The sequence below is a fragment of the Carassius auratus genome, chromosome 21 (assembly GCF_003368295.1).
Source record: "Carassius auratus strain Wakin chromosome 21, ASM336829v1, whole genome shotgun sequence".
Classification (NCBI taxonomy): domain Eukaryota; kingdom Metazoa; phylum Chordata; class Actinopteri; order Cypriniformes; family Cyprinidae; genus Carassius; species Carassius auratus.
In genome coordinates, this window is record NC_039263.1 from 13,502,352 (window position 1) to 13,524,114 (window position 21,763).

General features: G+C 37.2%; 1 protein-coding gene across 5 annotated transcripts in view; it reads right to left on the reverse strand.

Annotated features, from left to right (window-relative positions):
• cadm1a (cell adhesion molecule 1a) overlaps positions 1-21,763 on the reverse strand; it is a 280,121-nt gene that overhangs the window by 80,465 nt on the left and 177,893 nt on the right. For 4 of the 5 annotated variants that reach the window (XM_026196121.1, XM_026196120.1, XM_026196119.1 and 1 more), the window contains exon 2: positions 7,255-7,272. The exons of the other annotated variant lie outside the window; for it this stretch is intronic. In XM_026196121.1, coding sequence (XP_026051906.1) covers positions 7,255-7,272 — 18 coding nt within the window. The remainder of the gene's footprint in view (positions 1-7,254; positions 7,273-21,763) is intronic. 5 annotated transcript variants of the gene reach the window in all.

The following is a 21,763-nucleotide window of genomic DNA, read 5'->3' on the forward strand; positions in this document are numbered from 1 at the left end:
CAACGACAAACCTTATGAAACATGGACAAATTTGCCAAATCTTCTTAAGAGAAATACATCAAGCTTAACTGGAATAAGCTAAGCCTTTAGGAGTGTCACTCTTCAGATGCTTTTGTGATATTTCTGCTAAATCCTTTACAGACATCACTTGGCTTAATTCAATTAAGTTACGTTTTGCTTTATTGAACGATTTACCCTTCCATAAAAAAAAATAAAATAAAAAAAACAGAAGTTTCATTGATGGACCCATTAAAGTTTCCCAGCTTTGTTGTGTTTAAATACTAAAAATATCAGCTTGTTTAACAAGCAGGGTTTGAAACAGCACGTGTAAAGCAAACTTCTACTGCTTTTCTTTAGAACAAATTGGAGCGAGTTCCCTCAAAGGCTCAGCAAGCCCCTCAGCCACAAAGACCCCCTCCCACTCTCTTCATACGCTGAGCAGCCGAGAAGCGTTCACACAAACGTATGGATAAGTAAATTGTGATGATACTAGTGCTAATGAAGGGTAAAATGCTGGTTGGATGGGAGCAGCAGCGGAATGTGGTGTGTGGGAAGGGATGGATGGCAGCCTGATGATTAATGCGTCAGAGAGCCGACGGGGGCCGGGCGCAGCACCAGAGGCCTTGCCACCCCTGCTCGCTCATTTGGAAATCTCTCTCAGCAGAGGGAGAGGAAGAAAGGACTTCTGCCACTGTGACTGAGTCTCAATGGCAATGGATAAACAAATACCCCCTTTCCAGCAAAATGCAGCTGGTAAAAAAGTCTCTCAGAGACGATTACATAACTGACTGCTGGAACATAAGCTGTCCACAAAAAAATGGAGCACATCATTTTGAACATCTAAAGTAACTTTTGGGTATTTATCTGACAAGCCAGTTTTAATGCAACTATAAAAATTCAAAACTAAACCATTTTATCTTTCGATACATATAAAAATTGGGTAACACTTTAGTATAGGGTCCAATTCTCACTAATAACTAGTTGCTTATTACCATGCCTATTATTAACATATTGGCTGTTTATTAGTGCTTATAAAGAACGTATAATGCATGGCATCCATAATCCTACCCAATACCCTAAACTTAACAACTACCTTATAAACTATTAATAAGCAGCAAATAAGGAGTTAATTGAGGCAGAAATCATAGTTAATGGTTAGTTAATTGTGAGAATTGGACCTTAAAATAAAGTGTGACCAAAAAGGGTCATTATTTTTCCCCACTACAATAAAATATATTACTATTATTAATAGATTATACAGTGGTGACCAATATGATTATAACACTAGTATTTTAACCAGCTAAAAATAGTTTTAAGTCAGTTATTTTATTTTTTGTGTCAGTAGCAAATATCAGTTTACATGTCCAAACATTCATTTTGCCATTAATTGTAATAATCCAGTGTGATTTTTGTTTGAACAAAGAGTCTGACAACAGCCAGTGCTCCACACAGAGAATATATCACAATATTACTGTTTGTATTGTATCCGTGATCTAATGCAGCCTTGTTGAGCATGAGAGACTTTCAAAAATACTGAAAAAGGAGAAGGAAAAAAAGTGGTAGACATTTTTTTTTTTTTTTTTTAGAATGGGAGTGATCTGGTTTTGTGCAATCCAGAAAACAAAGGCCAGAGAGGAAAAGATGAAAAGAGGGACAAAAAGCAAAAGAAAGCAGGTAAGACAAACACAGCAGAAGAGCAGAGACCTGTCTTGCCCTTTCTCTCTCTCTTCCTTTCCCATCATTCCTCCTCTCAGCACGATGGTGCACCGCGAGGACCTCCAGCACCTGTCCCTCACTCTGAAATCAGTGAGCTGTGCCGGAGTCACATGGCCTCTTACTCTCCATCCAACTAAATACGACATCCTTAAGCAGAGATTGCGCGGGCAGTTCAGTGTGAATTTTGCATTGTTTCTGAGCCGGCGTCCTGATCTAGGCAACGTCTGTGCACACAAGGATAAGAATCCCCATGCAGGCGGCAGGAGATTAACTGCCCTCTGCCTCTCACATCTTCCTCTATCGATCGCCACAGAAAAAAAAAAAAATCCTCACATGCATTCACTAAGATGACATAACAGTCAAAGAGGCAGAACAAGGAGCCCTTGAGGTCAGAGGAAACAGCGCAGAGTCAGAGAGAAATGAAGGGCTTTGCTTTCCTCTAGCAGTTAACATTAAATCAAATGGAATCACAATTGAACAATTGTCACTTAAAGCTCATGCTGGTTAGCTTTGAGGATCTCTACTAGCATAGTCATGAAAGATAACTAAATTAATCTTTGATACGGATTTAAAATTGAATCACTTTCTCTTTGGGGAACACACTAAAAACATCGATGACTCATCCTGCACTGCACAGACTGTTGGCCAATCAAATGCTCTACATAAAACAGTGTCTCTTCTCTTAAATTATAAACGCCACCTGAAACTGACTAGATAGTTTTTAACATTGCTCATGGCAGGCTTTTTGGGAAAATGAAATTAACACTACATTACTAATGGTATGTTAATATCAGCCAATATGTAGTTTTCACCGAGATCCAAAAATAAATGACTATGTGATAACTTCTATGGTACTGATATTGTGCATTTCTACATTTAATGGGGTCTTTTAAAAATGAAAGAAAAACAGTTCTTCTTTTGAGTTGTCAAGGTAACATAAAGACTAAAACATTGAGACCACTGTTCCGTTATGGCCATGTTATTGTGATGCCTTGTGGTAATGTGTTTAGCTAGCACAGATCTTCTGGATCACTTTACAGTAATCATTTCACAAGAGCCAGCTATCACAATAATAGGAGCTTCATCAGCATGGCCCCTTTTCAGTATTAATGGTGAGTAGATGTCTTTGGCAAGAGAGTATTCTGTTTACAAGCAGAGTTGGAGGAGAAAGAGGGCGACAGAGAGAGAGAGAGAGAGTGAAAGAGAGAAAATGCGGCATAAACTAAGCAGAAGGCCATGAAGGACTGGAGTCCTTAACAAGGACTGGGATTCATCCAATCCCCTTGGGAGTGTCTTCTTCAGCTCACTTCTAATTTATACCCATACAAATAACTTGGCTTCGATTAATAACTGAAACGCAAGACACAATAAATAAATAAATAAAATAAATACAGTGCCTTTGCCAAGTACAGCGTGTGTGTGTGTTTATCTGAAAGAGAGAGCATTTCTCCAGTGCCTCAGCATGTTTGGGCTGATAGACTGTGGAGGAGAAGGGCATTCATTGTAAAGGGCTGTTGGAGTGTGGGCTAAAGTTGCTGGCCGTAATACTGTATGTCTGAATCATCGCCCCCCCCTTAGGTCTGGAGCGGGCGGGTGTCTAATTTTCTCTTCTAATGTAGCCTGACACTCAAAAATAAGCATCATTCCGCTCTCTGTGCTGATGAGGATATTTAGGACAGGGACGATTTAGTAGGGGATAAATAAGGGTGTCTGTGAATGGATTTATGGATTTAGATTAAGAAAGCTCCAATACAAAAACTCCTGCTAACAGAATAGCCAATAATTATTTTTATATTATGCCCAATAATAAATACTATGGCTGATATTAAAAATCAACAGCGTGCATACTACAATTTCAACTGAAAATGATTTGTGCTGAAATGAGCAGGGCTCTGAACCAGTTCAAAGAAAAAAAAAAAAAATAAGAAAAAAATAAACTTAATTAAATTTGATAGTTTATTAAATCATTGACAGATTAACAAAACAAAATGAAAATATTTGCTCAGTTATGGTTCTTTGTAACAAGTTTTAAAGATTTTATTCAGGAAATTGATAAGGCAGAAAGAAATTTTCTTTATTTTGCAAAAGTTTTGCAGTTTTATTTGTTTTGCAAAAGCTTGACTACTAAAGCTTGAAACTAATAAATGTGTTTATAATGTTTGTAAACATTTTGCTTTAGCCTGCCAGCATTTTAGCCTACATTATTCCTGATTGCAATAGGGATAATACAATGCAGCGTGAACTTATGCAACTTTTTTTAATCTCAAAAAGCAATCTTATTCCAGCAGCAATTTTTAGCAATGCAGCAAATATTTTTTAATATCTTTAAAATGCTTTAATGTCTTTTAAGTTTTAATAGATTTTCTAATTTTGTTAAGTAGCCTTCATTTGGCCAAAAACCTAAAAAAAATTATGTTGTATTGGCTGTGATACAACAGCGGGTTATAGGCTAACGTTACCAAACCTCTTCATGTTTTTTACTTTCTTTTTTTTTTTTGAGTAAAGAAATCTCTGTACTTTATTATTATTATTAAGCCTATTATATATATATATATATATATATATATATATATATATATATATATATATATATATATATTATATGTTATAGTTTAACATACCAAGGAATAGATTTTATAGATACATAGCATACATTAGAGCTGGGTTTTTAATTTATAGCACCAGTCAGAGATTTTAATTTCACCTGAAGAGAAGGGGAGAGAGTTCAATCCAATTCTGACTCACAAGCTGTGGTAATACTTTATTTTAAAGGGTCATATAATGTGATATAATTTTTCCTTTCTCTTTGGAGTGTTAAGTGTTCTTGGTGCATGAAGAAGACCATTGGTGCATCAAGAAGATTTTGCAAAGACTAAAGTCTCAAAACCAAAGATATATTCTTTAGAGGTCGACCGATTTATCGGTTTTGCCAATAAATCGGCACCGATAGTTGATTGCTGGAACAATCGGTTATCGGCAAAAATCCATGCCGATAGTTTACCATGCTTCATCCCTTGCTGGAGGGGCTGATAGTTTCGCGGGTTGAGTCCATTGCGGGAGCAGCTGAGAAGGGTTTGTTTTCAATATAATATTTCAATGTACCCCCTTTAAGGTGTCCTTGTTACACGTTACATGTACTTACTAATATTATAACAATTAATTATGCATAATTACATGCAAGTAACCCTAAACCAAACTCTAATTCTAAACCTAGACATATAGTAAGTACATGTAGTTAGGCATGGGCCGATTCCCGGTTTCAAGGTATACTGCGATTTGAAAATGTCACGGTTTCAAAACCACTAATATTTTCCATTATACCATTTCTGCGTTATGCACTGTTTTTCATGTCTACTCAATGACTGAAAGAGTTGGAATCCCTCAGGCTGTGTAGTGTAGAGAGTAACACTGACCCCTCCTCCTCGTGTTGGTTTGAGCAAGCAGTAGGATGGCCGGATACACTTCACATATAGCGTTTCTTTCAAAAGTATACTCAACCGCAACTGAGTGCGGACGGATGAGCTCGACACATGCGCATTACCACGGGGTGCCAGATGTGCACGAACCCTCTAAAAAAATACTGTAGCAGGCATATCATTCACTATAAAGCTCATGATGCACGAACTATTGGAAAAAAAAAATCCTCAATATTGATTTGGGGGTTTATATGAATGTGTTTCTGAGGGGAGCTGACTGTCTTCAAAAAGTTTTCTTGGTATAATTTAACAAAGCTTGTCAGAACATTCTGTTTTCGCTTCAGATTGGGTTATTATTCAATCAAATTATGTGTATGATTATTCTATTTTTATTATATATATTATTATATAACTAAATGATATGAAATTATATAAATTATATGTATATGAATTATATAACTTAAATTAACTGTAATTAAAGATTTAGGTTAAATTAAGATGTTAGTCTTACATTTTTAATTTTTAGGAAACAAATTAAAGAAAAATGTAAAGAAAAATGAATATATGTTTTATATATATTGTATATGTTATGTATGTTTTTTTTTTACCCAGTCATTTAAACATAACACATGTCAGAGCTGTAACAACAATACCATGATACCATGATATTTTTTGCTTAAAGTTTTCATGCCGTCAGAATCTCATACCGGCCCATGTCTACATGTAGTTAATTAATATTATTCAGTACTTAAATGCATAATTACAATGTAACATGGTAACCCAAGCTCTTGATTTGATTTTATTGCCCATTTGATTCAATATTGTTTATTCTGGATATACGGTATATCAGATAATATACTTGCCAAATTTTTAACAAGAAAAAAGGCAACTTTTTAGATGCCATCTTTTTTTTTTTTTTTTAGCTCAACCATCATGGAATGGAACGCACAGGATTGTGGGATATCAAAGGCAGTGAAGGATACATCTATACTGCCTTCAAAATTTCATCAGAAGAAGGTACCCCCGGAAACAGAAGTAAAGCAGAATTTGTATTTAAACGTGCCTTGATGCCTTCCTGCCTTGGAATGCTGCCCGGATGCAGCCATCATTTCATATATAAAAAAAAAGTTACAAAGCACAACACCTATTGCAATTTATTGGATGGGAGGTGCATTACAATGTTCCGTCAATGGACTGAAAACAGGCTAGACTAATCGATTCTTGGGATTTAAGAATCAATATAATTTCGTAAAAATGAGAATTGAGTAAAATCAAGAAATTATAATCCACCCCCCCCCAGTCCTAGAATACATAATCACAAATGTTTCAGCATAATTGAACTATACTTAATATGTCATTAAAATTAATCAATGAATTGCAGTGTGCATTATATCTATTTCAAAGCTCCAATCAACACAAATGAACAGGTTAGAAGTACAAGCAGGTACTTATCAAAAAGAAAAGAAATTCAGCCTTGTTGCAATGGATGACATTTTATCACTATGAGCTTTCATGGTGCTTTTGTGTGCAACCTCTCTAAAATAAACATAACATTAGTAATACAATGTCCTTTATACAGTATAAAAGAAAAATCGAAAATATTCTTGTATCTTGAACCCATGCTTGTCTTCAATGAGCCTTAGCCACAAAATGGCAGGAAATAAAATGAGGAAGACCTGAGAGGCGCTGGCAAGACATTGATAGATTGGCGAGTTTGAGTACGGTTTACTAAATGACTTATTTTACTGGCCTCCTTCAAAACACATTCTCCACATTTGAAGAGGAAATGATTGCATATCTGGAGTAAATGTGCTCTGTGAAAATAGGAAATTCAACTGGATGAGACACCGGAGAGAATGAGGTGTAATTTCGGTCCTGAAAGGTGAGAGACAGATGATGTTAGAAGGGACGAGGAAGATGGAGTACAGGAGAGATACAGCACCTGTTCCGGTTGAGGCTGACAGAGAAGAAGTCAGTGAGTCAGAGGCAAGACAGGAAAGACAAGATGGTTTCGGTTATGACCAGCACTGCTAGCTGTAAAGGACAAGCTATTTGGAAAATGGGAATGGCAATGAAGAAAAAAAAATGAACACGAATACAAGAGGAAAAAAGGAAGTCATACCTGAGAACTGAGCAGCTCCTGTGTGAAAGTGGGAGAGGAAAAGAGAAAATAATTAGGAGGAAGCCATTCACCAATAGACAACCTTCAAAGTGTCATGCAGTCAGAGGAAAGAAAAATAGCACATTTGAAAAAGCCAAGTATTCTCTTGCAAAATCACACAAAAACAAAGAAATAATAAAAATTATATATATATATATATATATATATATATATATATATATATATATATATAGAGAGAGAGAGAGAGAGAGAGAGAGAGAGAGAGAGAGAGAGAGGCAAGTATGTAGTTGTTTAGATTACACATATGTGGTTTGTTAATAGAGATAGTGTCTATTTGAAATTTAGTTTGAGCATTTTCAGAGATGTGACTGTGCCGAGAGCAGCCTCACCTCGCCCAGTTCTACGGGAATTTCCCGCTGGCTCTGATGTCTCTATAGTGGTTAAACTTGATATATAAATCTAACTGGCAATCTTTGGTCTCATTAATCTATTATTTGTCCCAGAGCAAACCATTTTGGCTGAGGGCAAAGTCATATGCATAGCTTTACATTTTATATAACTTTAATGCTGTATATCAGAGCCCTGCCATTTTACTTTTAACTGAATTGTTTAGCAACTTTTATGTTGGCTGTTCAGACCATACATGACATGAAGCAAAGTGAAAGAGAATGAGGGGGCAGGATCGGGAAAGGTGACAGGAGACTATTTATCAGTGAGTCCGCGGTAAAGACTTTTACATTGAAAGAGACTGAAACAGGGGTGTAAACAAGGACATTATTTTTAAGAACACTTTGTAAGACACAGTCAACAAATGCACTGAGCAGTGTTGTCTTCAGAAATCACCATTAACAGATGAAAGGATAGTATGACAAAGATATTGGTTTCCTCGGTTGACATTCAAACTAATGTTTTATTGTAAATATGAGACTGAGCTGAAGAATAAATGCTGTATCAGATGCAAGTAATCACACTCGCTTAGTTCATCTCATATAATTCCCTGATAAAATAAATAAATAAATACACGGAATTATGTTATTGTTGTTATTATTGAACAAAATCCTAATGAATATAACAATAAGAATCAATGGAGGGAAAGATTCATCATCAGTCCCCTGGCGGAACATTTCTTTAACTCATTCAATGATTTCTCTTGACACGGCACACTGTGAAACTTCAACATGTCAACAGCACCTGGTCTATCTGCTGCTAAGGCCCCAGATCAGAAGCTTAGCTAATGCACTGCCTCTGGTACACATATAAGAGTTTTAAAAAGCACTTAGAGCCAACATGGCTTTATGAAACTGTGCAATGAGTCACAGTCTGATTAGAAAAACAATTTTCTTATTAGCATTTTCACCAAATTTTCATCTTAGCTAATGTGCTCATTTGCATTCCTCTTCTGGGACTCAATGCAAAGCCACTGAAGATGGATATTTGCGCCTCAGCTTTGCTGAGAGTGTCTGCATGTCAATTGAACTTAAACAACATTAGAGAAAGTACACAGAAATCCAAGCAAATATCCATGGGTGACCACGGCATAAATCATTACCCAGTACCAAACAAAACTCTTGAAATCCAGCCGCTTGCAACAAGACTCTTGATGCAAGATCTAAATATACCTCACAGAGCTTTGCATAGGCTTATAAAACAGCCAGGATTCTTTCATCAACACAATGTTGGCTATAGTGGAAACTAGCCTGGTCTAAGCCAAAGGTTTTTTTTTTTAGTAGAGTAGATTGGTAGAGACTTGGTGCAATGAGAGAATACAATGTGCCTTCTTAAGGATTTTTTGCATGATTTGGTTGAATCACAGGGGACTGGGGCCACCCTTGGATTTAGACCTCTGGAGCACAGACCACATGAACAGGGTTATCCATGTTAAGTAAATGTCAGCAGTCAGAATAACTCTGCATTGGATTTTCAGCCCTAGACTTTGCTGGGCCCCTGACCGGAGAGCTAAGGGACCGCCCAGTTCGTGTCACACTCTCTCCCCTTCTCTTCAGGTGAGGTTAAAATCTCTGACCAGTGCAATGCATTAAACATGAGTTCTCCCACTTGAGAGACGCTCCCTACTCCAAAATGATAGGGACATTAACTTTGGGGTCAGCATGCATGAGCTGCATTAATGAACCTTTGTGTCTCGCTTTATGTGCGCACCAACCTGAGAGCACTTCACATAGTCAAAAGCTTGAAAGCAAGGCATGTTTAAACAAAAATATGCTGTAATAATTGGGAATGTACTGGTACAGAAAGGACATCGATTCATATACAGGAGTAGACTTAAATGAAATTAAATTCAAGTTTATCTGTATAGCACTTTTCACAATGAAAATTGTTGCAAAGCAAATTACAGAAAATTTAAGTTTCTACATTATATTGAAAAGTAGCTTATCAGTAGCTTGACGTCTGTATCATATAGTTAGTAAATAATTAATCAAGCAGACTATGAAAACTATCAATGCAATGATTATATGTTGCAATCAAACATATACTTCTTAGCTATAGTTTTATAGACATCTATAAAAATGTATGTTATGGTAATTCTTATCAGTAACAATGACCCTTAAAAGAATAAAAAGGTCTTCCTTTATTACAACAAAATTGAAATAATTTTAATGAAAGTATCAACATTTCCCTTCTGAAAAAAGTGATAAATAAATAAAATAAAATAATTACAGGTATACACCTTAAATCACACTTTATTATTTTAATTAATGTTTTAATGATATCAAATGAAAACTCCACAACTTTTATTTTTGGCAAAGTTCTGCACAACAGAGGTATACTAATGTATAACATGGACAAACATAATATTCCTTAAAAATGTTTAAATAAATTAATTATTATAAAGAATATTATTGTTGTTGTTATTATAACTTAGAAAAAAATGTTACTTGTAAAGTTGTCATAATTTCAAGTTAAATCAAACGTTTCTTTTGATTTACTCAAACAATACTAATGTATAACATGGACAAACATAATATTCCTTAAAAATGTTTAAATAAATTATTATAAATAATATTATTGTTGTTGTTATTATAACTTTGAAGAAAATTGTACTCGTAAAGTTGTCATAATTTCAAGTTAAATCAAACTTTTATTTTGATTTACTCAAACAATACTAATGTATAACATGGACAAACATAATATTCCTTAAAAATGTTTAAATAAATTAATTATTATAAAAATTTTATTATTGTTGTTACTATTATAACTGAAGTAAATTGTACTTGTATGACATTCCCCCTGCATCACGGAAATCATACTGCCTTAACTTATAACTTGTTATAAATGTGACACAGCATCATCTGCACAGAGGGATTGTGTCTGCAAATATGACTGAACATGTTGGATTTATTGCCTGCTTTTGCAGCCACTTTGCCTGACCTATATGACCTTACACTACAGATCACTCCTGACCAGCTGCCTCACACAAAGGTTTGCACAAAATCATCGTCTTTATCAAAACCTAGAAACCTGCTGCTCATGAGGTATTAAATTAAACATGATAAGTGGATCCATTAAAGCCCAATTATCAGTAATCTGTAAACGCGAACATTAGAAAAGCTTTTTCCAGCTAAAAATGTCACTGGACAAAAACAGTCGGATTCATGGACTTCAAAGTCAGCGACAAAGTGCAAGTGTTTCTAAGGATCAAGTCTTTGTCCTGTCAGGCTGCTTTAGTCAGAGAGGATTGAAGCGTGTGTACCTGAGCCATAATAGGGAGGGATTTATTGTCTGTCTGCCGGGTGGTGATTAGACACCGCTGCTGCCACTCTGATAAGCCTCGCTGATGGGAACAGACACTCCAGTGTCCTAAAACCACCTTGGAGGAGCCAGAGAGAGAGGTCACATCTGGCGGATCCCACCATCCGCCTCTAACTTTGAAGTGACTTTTGAGGTTTTCTTAAACTTTGGGGACACTTACCACTTCTTCACAGGAGTGAGGCTCATTAAGCAAAAAAAGGAATCATAGCTCCGATATTTTAGAATTCAAGATCCAGCAGGTCTGTTTACACAGATTAATTTCCTTCTGCTTTGGGGAATCCAGCATTGCTTTCTGACATTACACAGCACATTCATGAGAAGATTCCATGTGGCCAGCCAGAAATGTGTGCCAGATAACCTGACATGAACAGTTTGATATTTTCAAAAATTCTTTAAAAACAACTGCTGAATTTCCATGCTGGCCAGCACTGCCACGGTTTAACTAATAATTATAAAAAATGAAAAAAATAACTAAAATAAAAATAACATGTATTTATCAAAATTATCACCCTGTTCTGACCGCCCAAGCTGCCCTCTTAGTCCACTACTTTTTACAATCGTTTTGGAACCTCTTGCTTCAATTATTAGAGAGGAACCAAGAATTAAAGGTGTATTTGCAGGGGAAAGAGAACATCAATTATTGTTATATGCCAATGACATATTGCTAGTAGTTAAGGACCCTGCATGCTCCTAACCAGTACTCCTTATGATTGAATCTTATTTTTTTCAGGATTTAAAATCAACTGGTATATGCCAGTATCAGCAGTGCGTTTTTCTTCCTTAGTCAGTGCATTAAAGTTTAAATGGATGCATAAAGGGATTAGATATTTAGTTATCCACCTAAGGCCTGATTTAGAGAATATACTGAATTTGAATATATGGTACCTTCCTTGCAGAAAATACAAACAAAATTAGATAGCTGGAAGAAAATAATGTTAAGTTTGTGAGGAATTATTATACAATAAAGATGACCATAGCACTACAGTTCAATTACATATGTGGGATGGTCCCGGTTACTATGCCTCACCAGATATATAAGCGAAATAATGCTATGATTAAGAATTTTTTGTGGGAAGGTAAATTTAACACAAATTCATTACACTACCATTCAATACACTATGTGTTTTTAATACTAAATTCAATGCAAGGATGCATTCAATTTAGGAGACTTTTTTCAAAAGTATCTTGATATGAATATTTGTCACATTTATGTTCTCATCAGCTTTAGATTTTCCTGTGTTTGTTGTTCCTTTGACCTAGTTTCACTTAGTTCCCGATTAGTTCATTCTGTTCACCTGTGTTGATTATTCATCTTGTCTGCTTCTTTGTTTACATGTCGTTATAAACCCTCATTTTCACTCTGTTTTTCCTCTAGGATTAATGTTTTGAAATGGAAGATGTGTGTTGATGCTATTAATATCTCCTATTCTTTATGCTGAAGTTGGAATTAAAAACCATAAACGTTTACTCCTTCGTCATGTGCTTTCTATAACCACATACTGTGACAATATTTAAATATTAAAATTCTAAATTATCAAATCAATTAATAATAATAATAATAATAATAATAATAATAATAATAATAATAATAATAAAGTTGTAGTAGTCCATTTTTAATAAGAAGAGCATTCATTTGTTTCTTGTGTTATACATTCATTAGAATTTTTATATAACAACAAAAACTATTCATAAATAAAATAGCCTATACTATTTTTGTGGCAGTGCTTTTATATGAGCACAACAACAAACAAATAAATAAATAAATATAAGCTTACATTATAATAAAACATTTCAATTCATTTTTCAAAATAGACTTTTGTCTGAATTACATTATATAACATCGGTTTCATAAACTTTTGAATGGTGGTGTATAACAAAAATAATTGGTTGTTTACCAACTAGTCAGTCCTAATGGATGGTAAATCAGGATGTCTTTCAGGAGTTGACATGTCATCAGGCCATGGATGTTTAGGCAGTAATTCAGGGCACTGATGGAGGACTGTGAGCAGATGTACATACCCACAGACATGCAGCTTCTAGCCTGACCTGCTGAGCCTTCATGTAATTAAAAGGTTAGGAGAGCTGAGTCATATTTTCATCTCAAAAGGGATTTGATGGAAAGGGCATGGTTGTGTGGCCTAGCACGATACTCACAACACACAGATTGACCTTCACATTCATTCCTTTCTGAACAGCATGCCAAAGAGACCAATTGAACACCTCTACACAACACACCAGGAGGCCACAAGGATCGTGAAGCTATCTTCTTTTTTTTTTTTTTTTTACAGACAATCAGAATCTGATTAGAAATCCATGAAAAGAGGTGACATTTACATTCGTCACACTTTTGTCACAAATTTAAGGCAAGTTAAAGAGACAGAATAGAAAAGGAGAACGACAATGATAAGACCTGAATACCAACACTGCTGCTATTAAGATGTTCAAAAGCAGATCTGAATGTTACAGCCAGCCAGTGAAAACACCTTCAGACGAAAGCCATCAGGTGTTTGGGGACAGAACGGGGGCGAGACAGAGAACTGATACAGCAAAGGGACAGTTGGGGTGGACACAGACGAGACCTAGAGACCAGACAGGGAATGCTATCATTAATTTTGAATGAGAAGCACAGATCTCCAGTAATTGCTATCTGATAGCACACCCAGCAACTCTTCAATCTCAGGGCATATCTCTGTGGGATCACCTGAGGTAAAGTGACCCCTCATAACTTAGAAGTCACTCCATTTACGAAGGACTCAATAAAATCACAACAAGAACCTTAGAGGTCATCTATATGTTAGTGTACTCAAACAGCCAGGAAATCAGACCAAAAGTACTGATGACTCATGATGCATGACAAAAACATTCACCCAACTAAATTCTCCCTGGAATTAACAAATGTGAAGTAACTAAAGCATACTGGCAATTTCTTTTAAAAAGAAACAGGCTATTTGAAACGTCTTTTTTTAATAGGAAATGTGTCAAAATAGTTGCGCACAAGGATGTATGACAGTAGAAACTGAACTATTGCAAATATGAATGGTGAATGGACTCTTCCGTAACTAATTAGCTCATGAGAATCGTGCAAAAGCAGTGAGTAGTGTTACTTCCTGCTGTTCACAAATCGCCTTTTGATTGGAATGTCAGTCACGTAATTTAAATAAGGGTCCTTCAACCAAAACCAAAACAAATAAATAATTAAATTATAAAAAGTACCATTTCACACAAAATCAGAACTGCACTCTGAACAGCTGACCCACTAGAGGCCGAGGACAATTTTTTTTGGCTGTTATTAGTGAACGGAAAGGTCGGTGTTTTGGAATGAAAAGGTTATAATCATAACACATACTAAAATGAAAAACAAACCTTTGAAATGTTGGCTTCTCCAAAACAGAGAAGGACGAGGTAATTTTTTGGTCTCTGTAGCCTACACTTTTTTTTTTTTTTTTGCCAGAAATAAGAAACACATGTTGGGGGTTGCCACAGTGTGATAGAAATGTGCAGCTAACATACTTTCTGGATGTGAGAGAAACAGGCTTTTTAAAGGTTCCCAAGTCTCTAAAAATGGATTCCATCTTTGCCACTTACTCGAAGTTGGCACTCTGCTTTAAGACTATAAGGTTCCTCCAATGCGAGCAAGAGAAGCGGCCTGCATACAATTAAATTAAACCCCCCCCCCCCCCAAAAAAAAAAATATATATATTCACCCCCATGTACAAAACCTGTTTGGCTTTTGATTTCGGAGAATGTTTTTTGAAGAACAAAACCACAAACTTTAATAAAACATAACCAAACTTAAATAAATAAAAATAAAAATAGAAAACACATTAAAAAAATGTATTTAGAGTTCATAGAGGTTTGGAATTACATGAGAGTAAACTAGTTCATACCGAAAACCTGTGTAAATTTTTGTTTACGATATTAATTTTTAATATACCGCCATACCGATGTATTTAATTATTCAACGTTCCGAACGAACGTTATGCTGTGCTGAGGCCGCGCGACACTGTTACGTTATAACGCCTGTTTCACACATACTCCGTTTGCAGTGCATATGCGTTGCATATTTTTTTTACGCACCCATGTTAACGGATTCCAGCGTTCATGCTGCACGAGGTTGCGGTCCATCAGTGCGTTCAAGGAGCGTACCGATGTATTTAATTACTCAACGTTCCGAATGAACGTTATGCTGTGCTGAGGCCGCGCGACACTGATACGTTATAACGCCTGTTTCACACATACTCAGTTTGCAGTGCATATGCGTTGCGTATTTTTTTTACGCACCCATGTTAACGGATTCCAACGTTCATGCTGCACGAGGTTGCGGTCCATCAGTGCGTTCAAGGAGCGGTGTATCTGCATCAGTGCAGTGATAGTTTACGTACAGAGTCTATTTTTACTGTGCTGCAGGCGCTGAAGTATAGTGGAAGCGCATTGTTTACGGGAAAAATGAACATGGATCCGTAGTGTATCAGTAGCGGACTGCAAACGCGTCCTGTGTGAAAGCACAATGAGTCCGTGCTGTGGACTGCATTTGCACTGCAGATGGAGTATGGGAAGATGGATGCTGAAGAACTAGTAGAACAAAAAGAGGAGCCGGGTCTGTTGCTTGTAGGTTTTTTGGTTTCCAAAAATCCGTCGTCAACCAAACAACCATTTTATGCAAGTGCTGTCGGGCTAAAAGCACGTCTTGGAATATCAACCAGCAGAAAATGCATTGTACACCTGATTATGCATTAAAAAAAAAACGTCATAAAAAAAATAAAAAAAACTGATATACATTTTTGTTCAAACCGCCCAGCACTAGAGTAAACTATCTCTTTAGTGTGTAAATGTAGGTGCAGATATGGATTTTTAACTAATAAGATTCCACTTTGGGCGGAACTACCTATTAACAAACCAAGCAACTCCCAAAATATCCTGTTGCTTTTCATGTCTGGTTACGACAAAGGGTTAAGATCAAAAGATGGGAACTGTCGGTGAAAAGATGAATGGCTAATATAGAGATTAAAAGTTAAAACAATCTCACGATATTCTGATGCTTTAGTGACTACGCTTGGATGCTTGAGAGACTACACATTGAATTCAGCCTGTCTGTCTGTTTGCCTTTGTCGGTTTTTCCCCCTTGCTCTCAGGTCTAGCTTTTTACTTAATTAAATCAGCCAAACCCTCATATCAGATATCCTTTAACGGTATACTAAAGCATATCCATTCCCTAATGCCATTATAGCGAGCGGAGGACAGGCAGATGCTTTAATCCCTGGATCAGCCTACACAAAAGAAGGAGAGGTCGCCAGTCTGCCATTAGCCACATATTTGCTCCTGGGCTGGAAACACTAACCTGAAGCACAGATTCTGCACCAATGACAGATATGACAGGCTCTCCCTGGGATGCTCACCAGATGAAAAACTCCTTTTTCAGTAGTTGCAGAGCAATGACTGATGTTTTGACATGGCACAGCGGTGCCCCTATTTACCATGTTTCTTCTTCTCCATACCACATTGGTTGCGGCAAAATGCGGCCAAAATGAAGTTGTCATAGTAAACAGCACTGAAAGCATTGAAACCAGTCATAAAAAGAGAAAGACTTAATGTGCTAAAATCGGAACCAAAGCAGCTAAATTGATTTAATGTGGTTGGATTTTTTATTTACGTTCTACTTTAGCTTCAATCTGTGTATAACATGCCCCCCCCCCCCCCTAAATTGCATAGAGAAGGAAACATGCTGCAGATACTGCACTGTAGTAGTGTGTACTGCACTTAAATATTTTACAGTTATCTAAATGTAGCAGGCATCTCAATAAAAGAAAAAGGAAGTCACTTTTGAAAATGATACAGTAGAATTACACTTTCACAGGTCAACTCTTCGACTTCGGACACTTTTATGTTGAAGGGGTGTATTATAACTAAACAGATTTCCACATTGTAATTATCTACCATGCTTTCAATGTTTACCACTTTCTTTCCTCAAATGCCTTTATGCATAGTTTTTGTTATTTCATTCTTATTTTTGGACACCGACTTTCAGGATTAAACTATCCATAATAAAAGTATGATGCACTAAACAAACCTTTCAATATTTATTGTGTGAAAATACCTCCACCACAATGAACAATTCTAAATTTGTCAAGTGTTAAAATATTTCATTGTTTGTATTTGGAATACAGAAAATCATTTTATATTATGCAGTTAAAAATAGACCGAATATTTCATTTCATGGCACAGTTTAACAACATTACACAGTGGCAGGACTGCATAACTTTTGATAAAATATGAAGATTGTGAAAAGTGTGTTATAAGGTTCACTGACATAAAAGTTCCCATATCACTGTGACTTAATAACTTGTGATAAACTAACTAACTTAAGGAGAATATGAATTGTGTTATAAGATTTTTTGACAAAAACATGCCCATTTTACTGTGGTGGGACAATAACTTTTGATAAACTAACAAGTTAACTGATTAGTGAGATTATGAAAAGTGTGTTATAAAGACTACTGACGCAAAAGTGATTTGTAACTTTGTAACTTTCAGTAAGATAACTAACTAACTAACTAGTGAGAGTTATTTAGCTAGTTAGTATAACTTCTGATAAACTTGTGACTTTATAATTTTGATAATCTAACTAGCTAACTAACTATAGAGATGATGAAAAATAAGTTATAAGGTCTTTTGAGCCAAAAGTGTCCTTACTTCAGTGGTATCGTATTGTGAGGTAGTTGCCAATATTCTATTCTATTTTGTGTGTCACAATCTGTATGGCAGAACACACCAACTTTCAGAAAAGTAGTGGAGAAGATAAAAGTATGCACATGGGTAGATGCCCTAGAAAGCACAAGTGTATTCCACTCTCACAGCCCATCTATGCGATCGGGTGCCTAGCTATATGGAAAACCCTACTGAGCCTCAGGCCCATTACGGGTGCACCCGACAACCCCGGCATAATCTGCTCATTTGCGAGGTCATCACAAATCATTATACAGTAGGGTTCCATTCGTCTGACATAAATACATGACCCCAGAGAACTGCTCAGCCCCCTCTTCCCTGTCTCTCTTCCTCAATCACTGACTTTCCTACCTCTCTCCCACTTTTTATATGAGTCTAGAAAAGCGTGTAATTAAATCTGCAGAGATTGCATGAGCAAGAACAAGCGATGCAGTCAGGCAGAATATGTGCATTCCTGTACAGTGGGATAAACAGAGGCATGATGAAAGACGGAAAGGTTTGCTCTGTATCTGACAAGGCAAAAGAGACATTCTCGCAGCTCCAAAGCACACACACAAGGGATTTTCCCACTGCGCTGCGTCAAAAACCGGGTACACTCATTTTTTTCCGCAGCAAGGACATTTTACACATTCCCATTTTGCGTTTCTACTCATCTCGAGTCCTCAAATCCCCTGTAGAAAAATATAGTGTGCCAAAAGTGATAAAGCACTTGTACATATTCCATAGTCTATGTTGTCAGATGCGCAAGGGAGGAATGAGCTGTGAACAAAGCGATTTGCTTCAGTGATTTGTAAACAAAGCAAGTATATGTTCATCAGTTTAATTGAAAACAAAAAAAGATCATTAGGAAGGTTGCGCAGACATTCATTTCATCCAGGGAGTCAGTGATGCAGATGGGATGGCAGTGTGCTCTGCCTCTAAAATCGCCTTAGGTTCCCGTAGCACTTATATAAGTAACTCAGAGCTCTGCAGGGAGCGCGTACAGAGCATCGAAGAATGCAATGGCACCAAAGGCTGACAACGCATTGTTTTTAGAGTCCCATAAATAATTAAAAACAATGCGAGCTGTTTCCATAAAAACGGAGGATGCTCTGACGCAGATCTTCTCCAGCCTTTGGCACTACCTCAAACAAACCGTTGTTTTGGTATCATGGCACCTGTGATGACATATAGAACGTTCCCTTCACTTTGATGCCTGTGGAGAAATGACAAAAATGTCCTCCGAATAATCTCCAGCGTGCATCTGTTACATTTCTATTCCTAAAACTGTCTGATAGGATGACACAAAATCCCTCCCTGAGGCATTGAGCTATATTTTTCCTCTTTCAGAAGGGTGAGAGAGAGAGGTAGGTTGTGTATTCTGCCTGGAAAAGGGGCAGCTGCTCCTTCAGGAGCCATCATTCATCATCCTCTCAGATGGTCTTCATCTCCTCCTGCCGCACTCGAGGCTAAAACACATTTACCTAAAAGGATTTCTGCAAGCTAAGGTGCTAAAGCCCAACTTCGTAGGGGTAGAAACCCAACAGCATGCTACCGGATACTTGACCCAAACTTTCCATGTGGTGCGACGAACTGCTGATGCAGCAATGCTGTCAAACGCATTTAGAGCGGGTGCCCGAAACAACGGAAATTAATTGTCAGCTGTTGTTTTAAACCGCCCAAAGTTTTCAATTAATCTTCTGACATTTAGCTACAAAAGAACTGATTAAGGAGAAAAGGTTACATCGGAACTGAAGCTTTCGGATGGAATCGAGCTGGAATCACATGACAGCTTTGTTATTTAGATGGAAATGTGACTTTGAATGAAGAACAAATATATCGCTCTCAAGACTCAACCAGTCATGTGAACAAATAGTCCCACTACTCTGCATCCCATCATTCCACCCAGAGGGCTGATTGTGCCTGCTTGCTGGATTCATCTGAAGTGCTGCTTCATTGCTATTATACAGGCAGGATTTTTCAACAATATTGTGCTCCCAGCCTGAGGTTAGCCTCTGAAAATTGAACTCTTATGAACACCCGGTTTCAGCAAGGATACCAAGGCAACAGGGTTAAAGATTGTGTTAGTTGCAAGACAGAAATGGAGCTCTTTGAGAAAGGATTGCATGCCAGTCAAACCTAAGGCTAAAGGATATCTATGGTGGCCTTCAGCTGAATCACTAATTCATTTTGTGTTTATTTGTAGGGATACACAGATATGGAAGATGAGCCTAATGCAGATGATGATAACAATAATAAAAAACATTTCGGTCCAATATGATAACAAAAAAGATAATCATTCTGGGAGTCTACTTTACAATTAGCTTAACACATTAAACATCATAAATAAATTGAACTGGTCGTTTAGATGTACAATTTCGGCTGGCGTGAGCACAAGTGTTAACAGGTTCCATTGCCATGTAAAGCAATATTAAGAGTGGGCAGTTTGCACACATGCCTCTGCAGACCAAATTGGCTTATCCATACTGTCAAAGGCAATAACATGAGCACTGGTCTGTTATCCATTTTGAGCAGCATAAGGTTTATTTTCATGGAAAACTGTCATGGGCCGATATCCATTCTTGTCTGGGAGACAGAATCGTCAGACACAGGTGCCACTAATCAATGGTGTCCACATGACATTACTGTGTGCACCTGCCATATTGGCACATTATACCACTCCATAATTCAATTTGCCACTCTATCCCATTTCCATTAACTGTCATATTTACATCAGCCTCCATTGGAAAACACACTCCAACTTTGAATGGGGAGGAAAGGCAGGAAACGGAAAACGGTTGGAGGAATAAGCGACAGAAAAACAAGTGACGTCTCAATCAGAAAGAGACCCAGTATCATTTGGAATTGGATTATGGGGGGATGTCAATACCAAACAAACAGCTTTTCCAGTTAAAGCTTAACTTACAAAAGGTATTAAGATTAGAGCGGGTGATAAAAACGGAGCGATTCAGTATGTCTTTTGTCTTGGGATTGTTGGCGGAAAGAGTGCCAGCATCAGTTTGAGGCGATTTTAGTTGGATTTCCATATACTGTGCCGCAAGCCGAATGGATTTTTTCCAGTGTTCCCTTCCTGGAGTCTATGGGGGAGACTTAGAAGGGATCTGGCAGATTGCAAACGTAAACGCTAAGTGACTGATAAGGTGTCAGTGTTTGACAACGCTGCAGATTGCTTACATAACCCACGTCTGAAGTGACATTCCTCCTCCTTTCTCCTCTCTCGCACTTCATCTCTCGTCTTCCCGTCTCAATATAGAGTGAGAGGGTGAAAAACAGCTTCATCTTCCTCTAGCCACAAATCAGCTCGGTGACCAGAGCTCATCTTTTCTAATGTCATCTCTTTTTATCTGGTGCTGACACACACCCAAGTGCACCACGGGCCATTTGTCCCAATAAAGGTCATGCTGGTGTGGATAACACTCATTTCCTGGTTTTAAGTCTTGTGTTAAAATACGCTAAAATTGGAGCAATGTGGCTACAATGCAGCTTTGTCTCAAGTCATAAATATTCTGCATGGGTTTCTTCTTTTCTTTTCTGATTCTCACTTTTTCTAGTCTCTCTCCACTTGCTCTCACCTGCTCTTCCCCCACGCTGCACCTGGGCTCCTTGGAAACACGATCTTGGGATTGCATCCCAGGGTAGTAACATCCATCAACTCTGACACCAATCACCAGAAACCCCACAAAATGCTTCCTCTAATTTGTTTGCTATTTCATGTCTTTCAGTAAAGCCTCCATCACGCATGTCACAACCACCTGCTAACTATTCCATACAGTAGGGAAGGGGAAGGAGGGTATATAATCGATATATAAACACATAAAATATATAAACAGCTAATTGCTAATCTTCAGCTATTATTTTTACCCACCAAATGCCATTCTAAAGCACAGAGCACTGCTTACACATACTTCTGCTACAAAGCAACTCCATTTGTGTGAAAAGTAAAACACATTGTGACTGAATTCAAAGTGTGCAAATCTTTTAAAGGTCCAACTATTTACGTTCTCGGTCTTATTGTGCG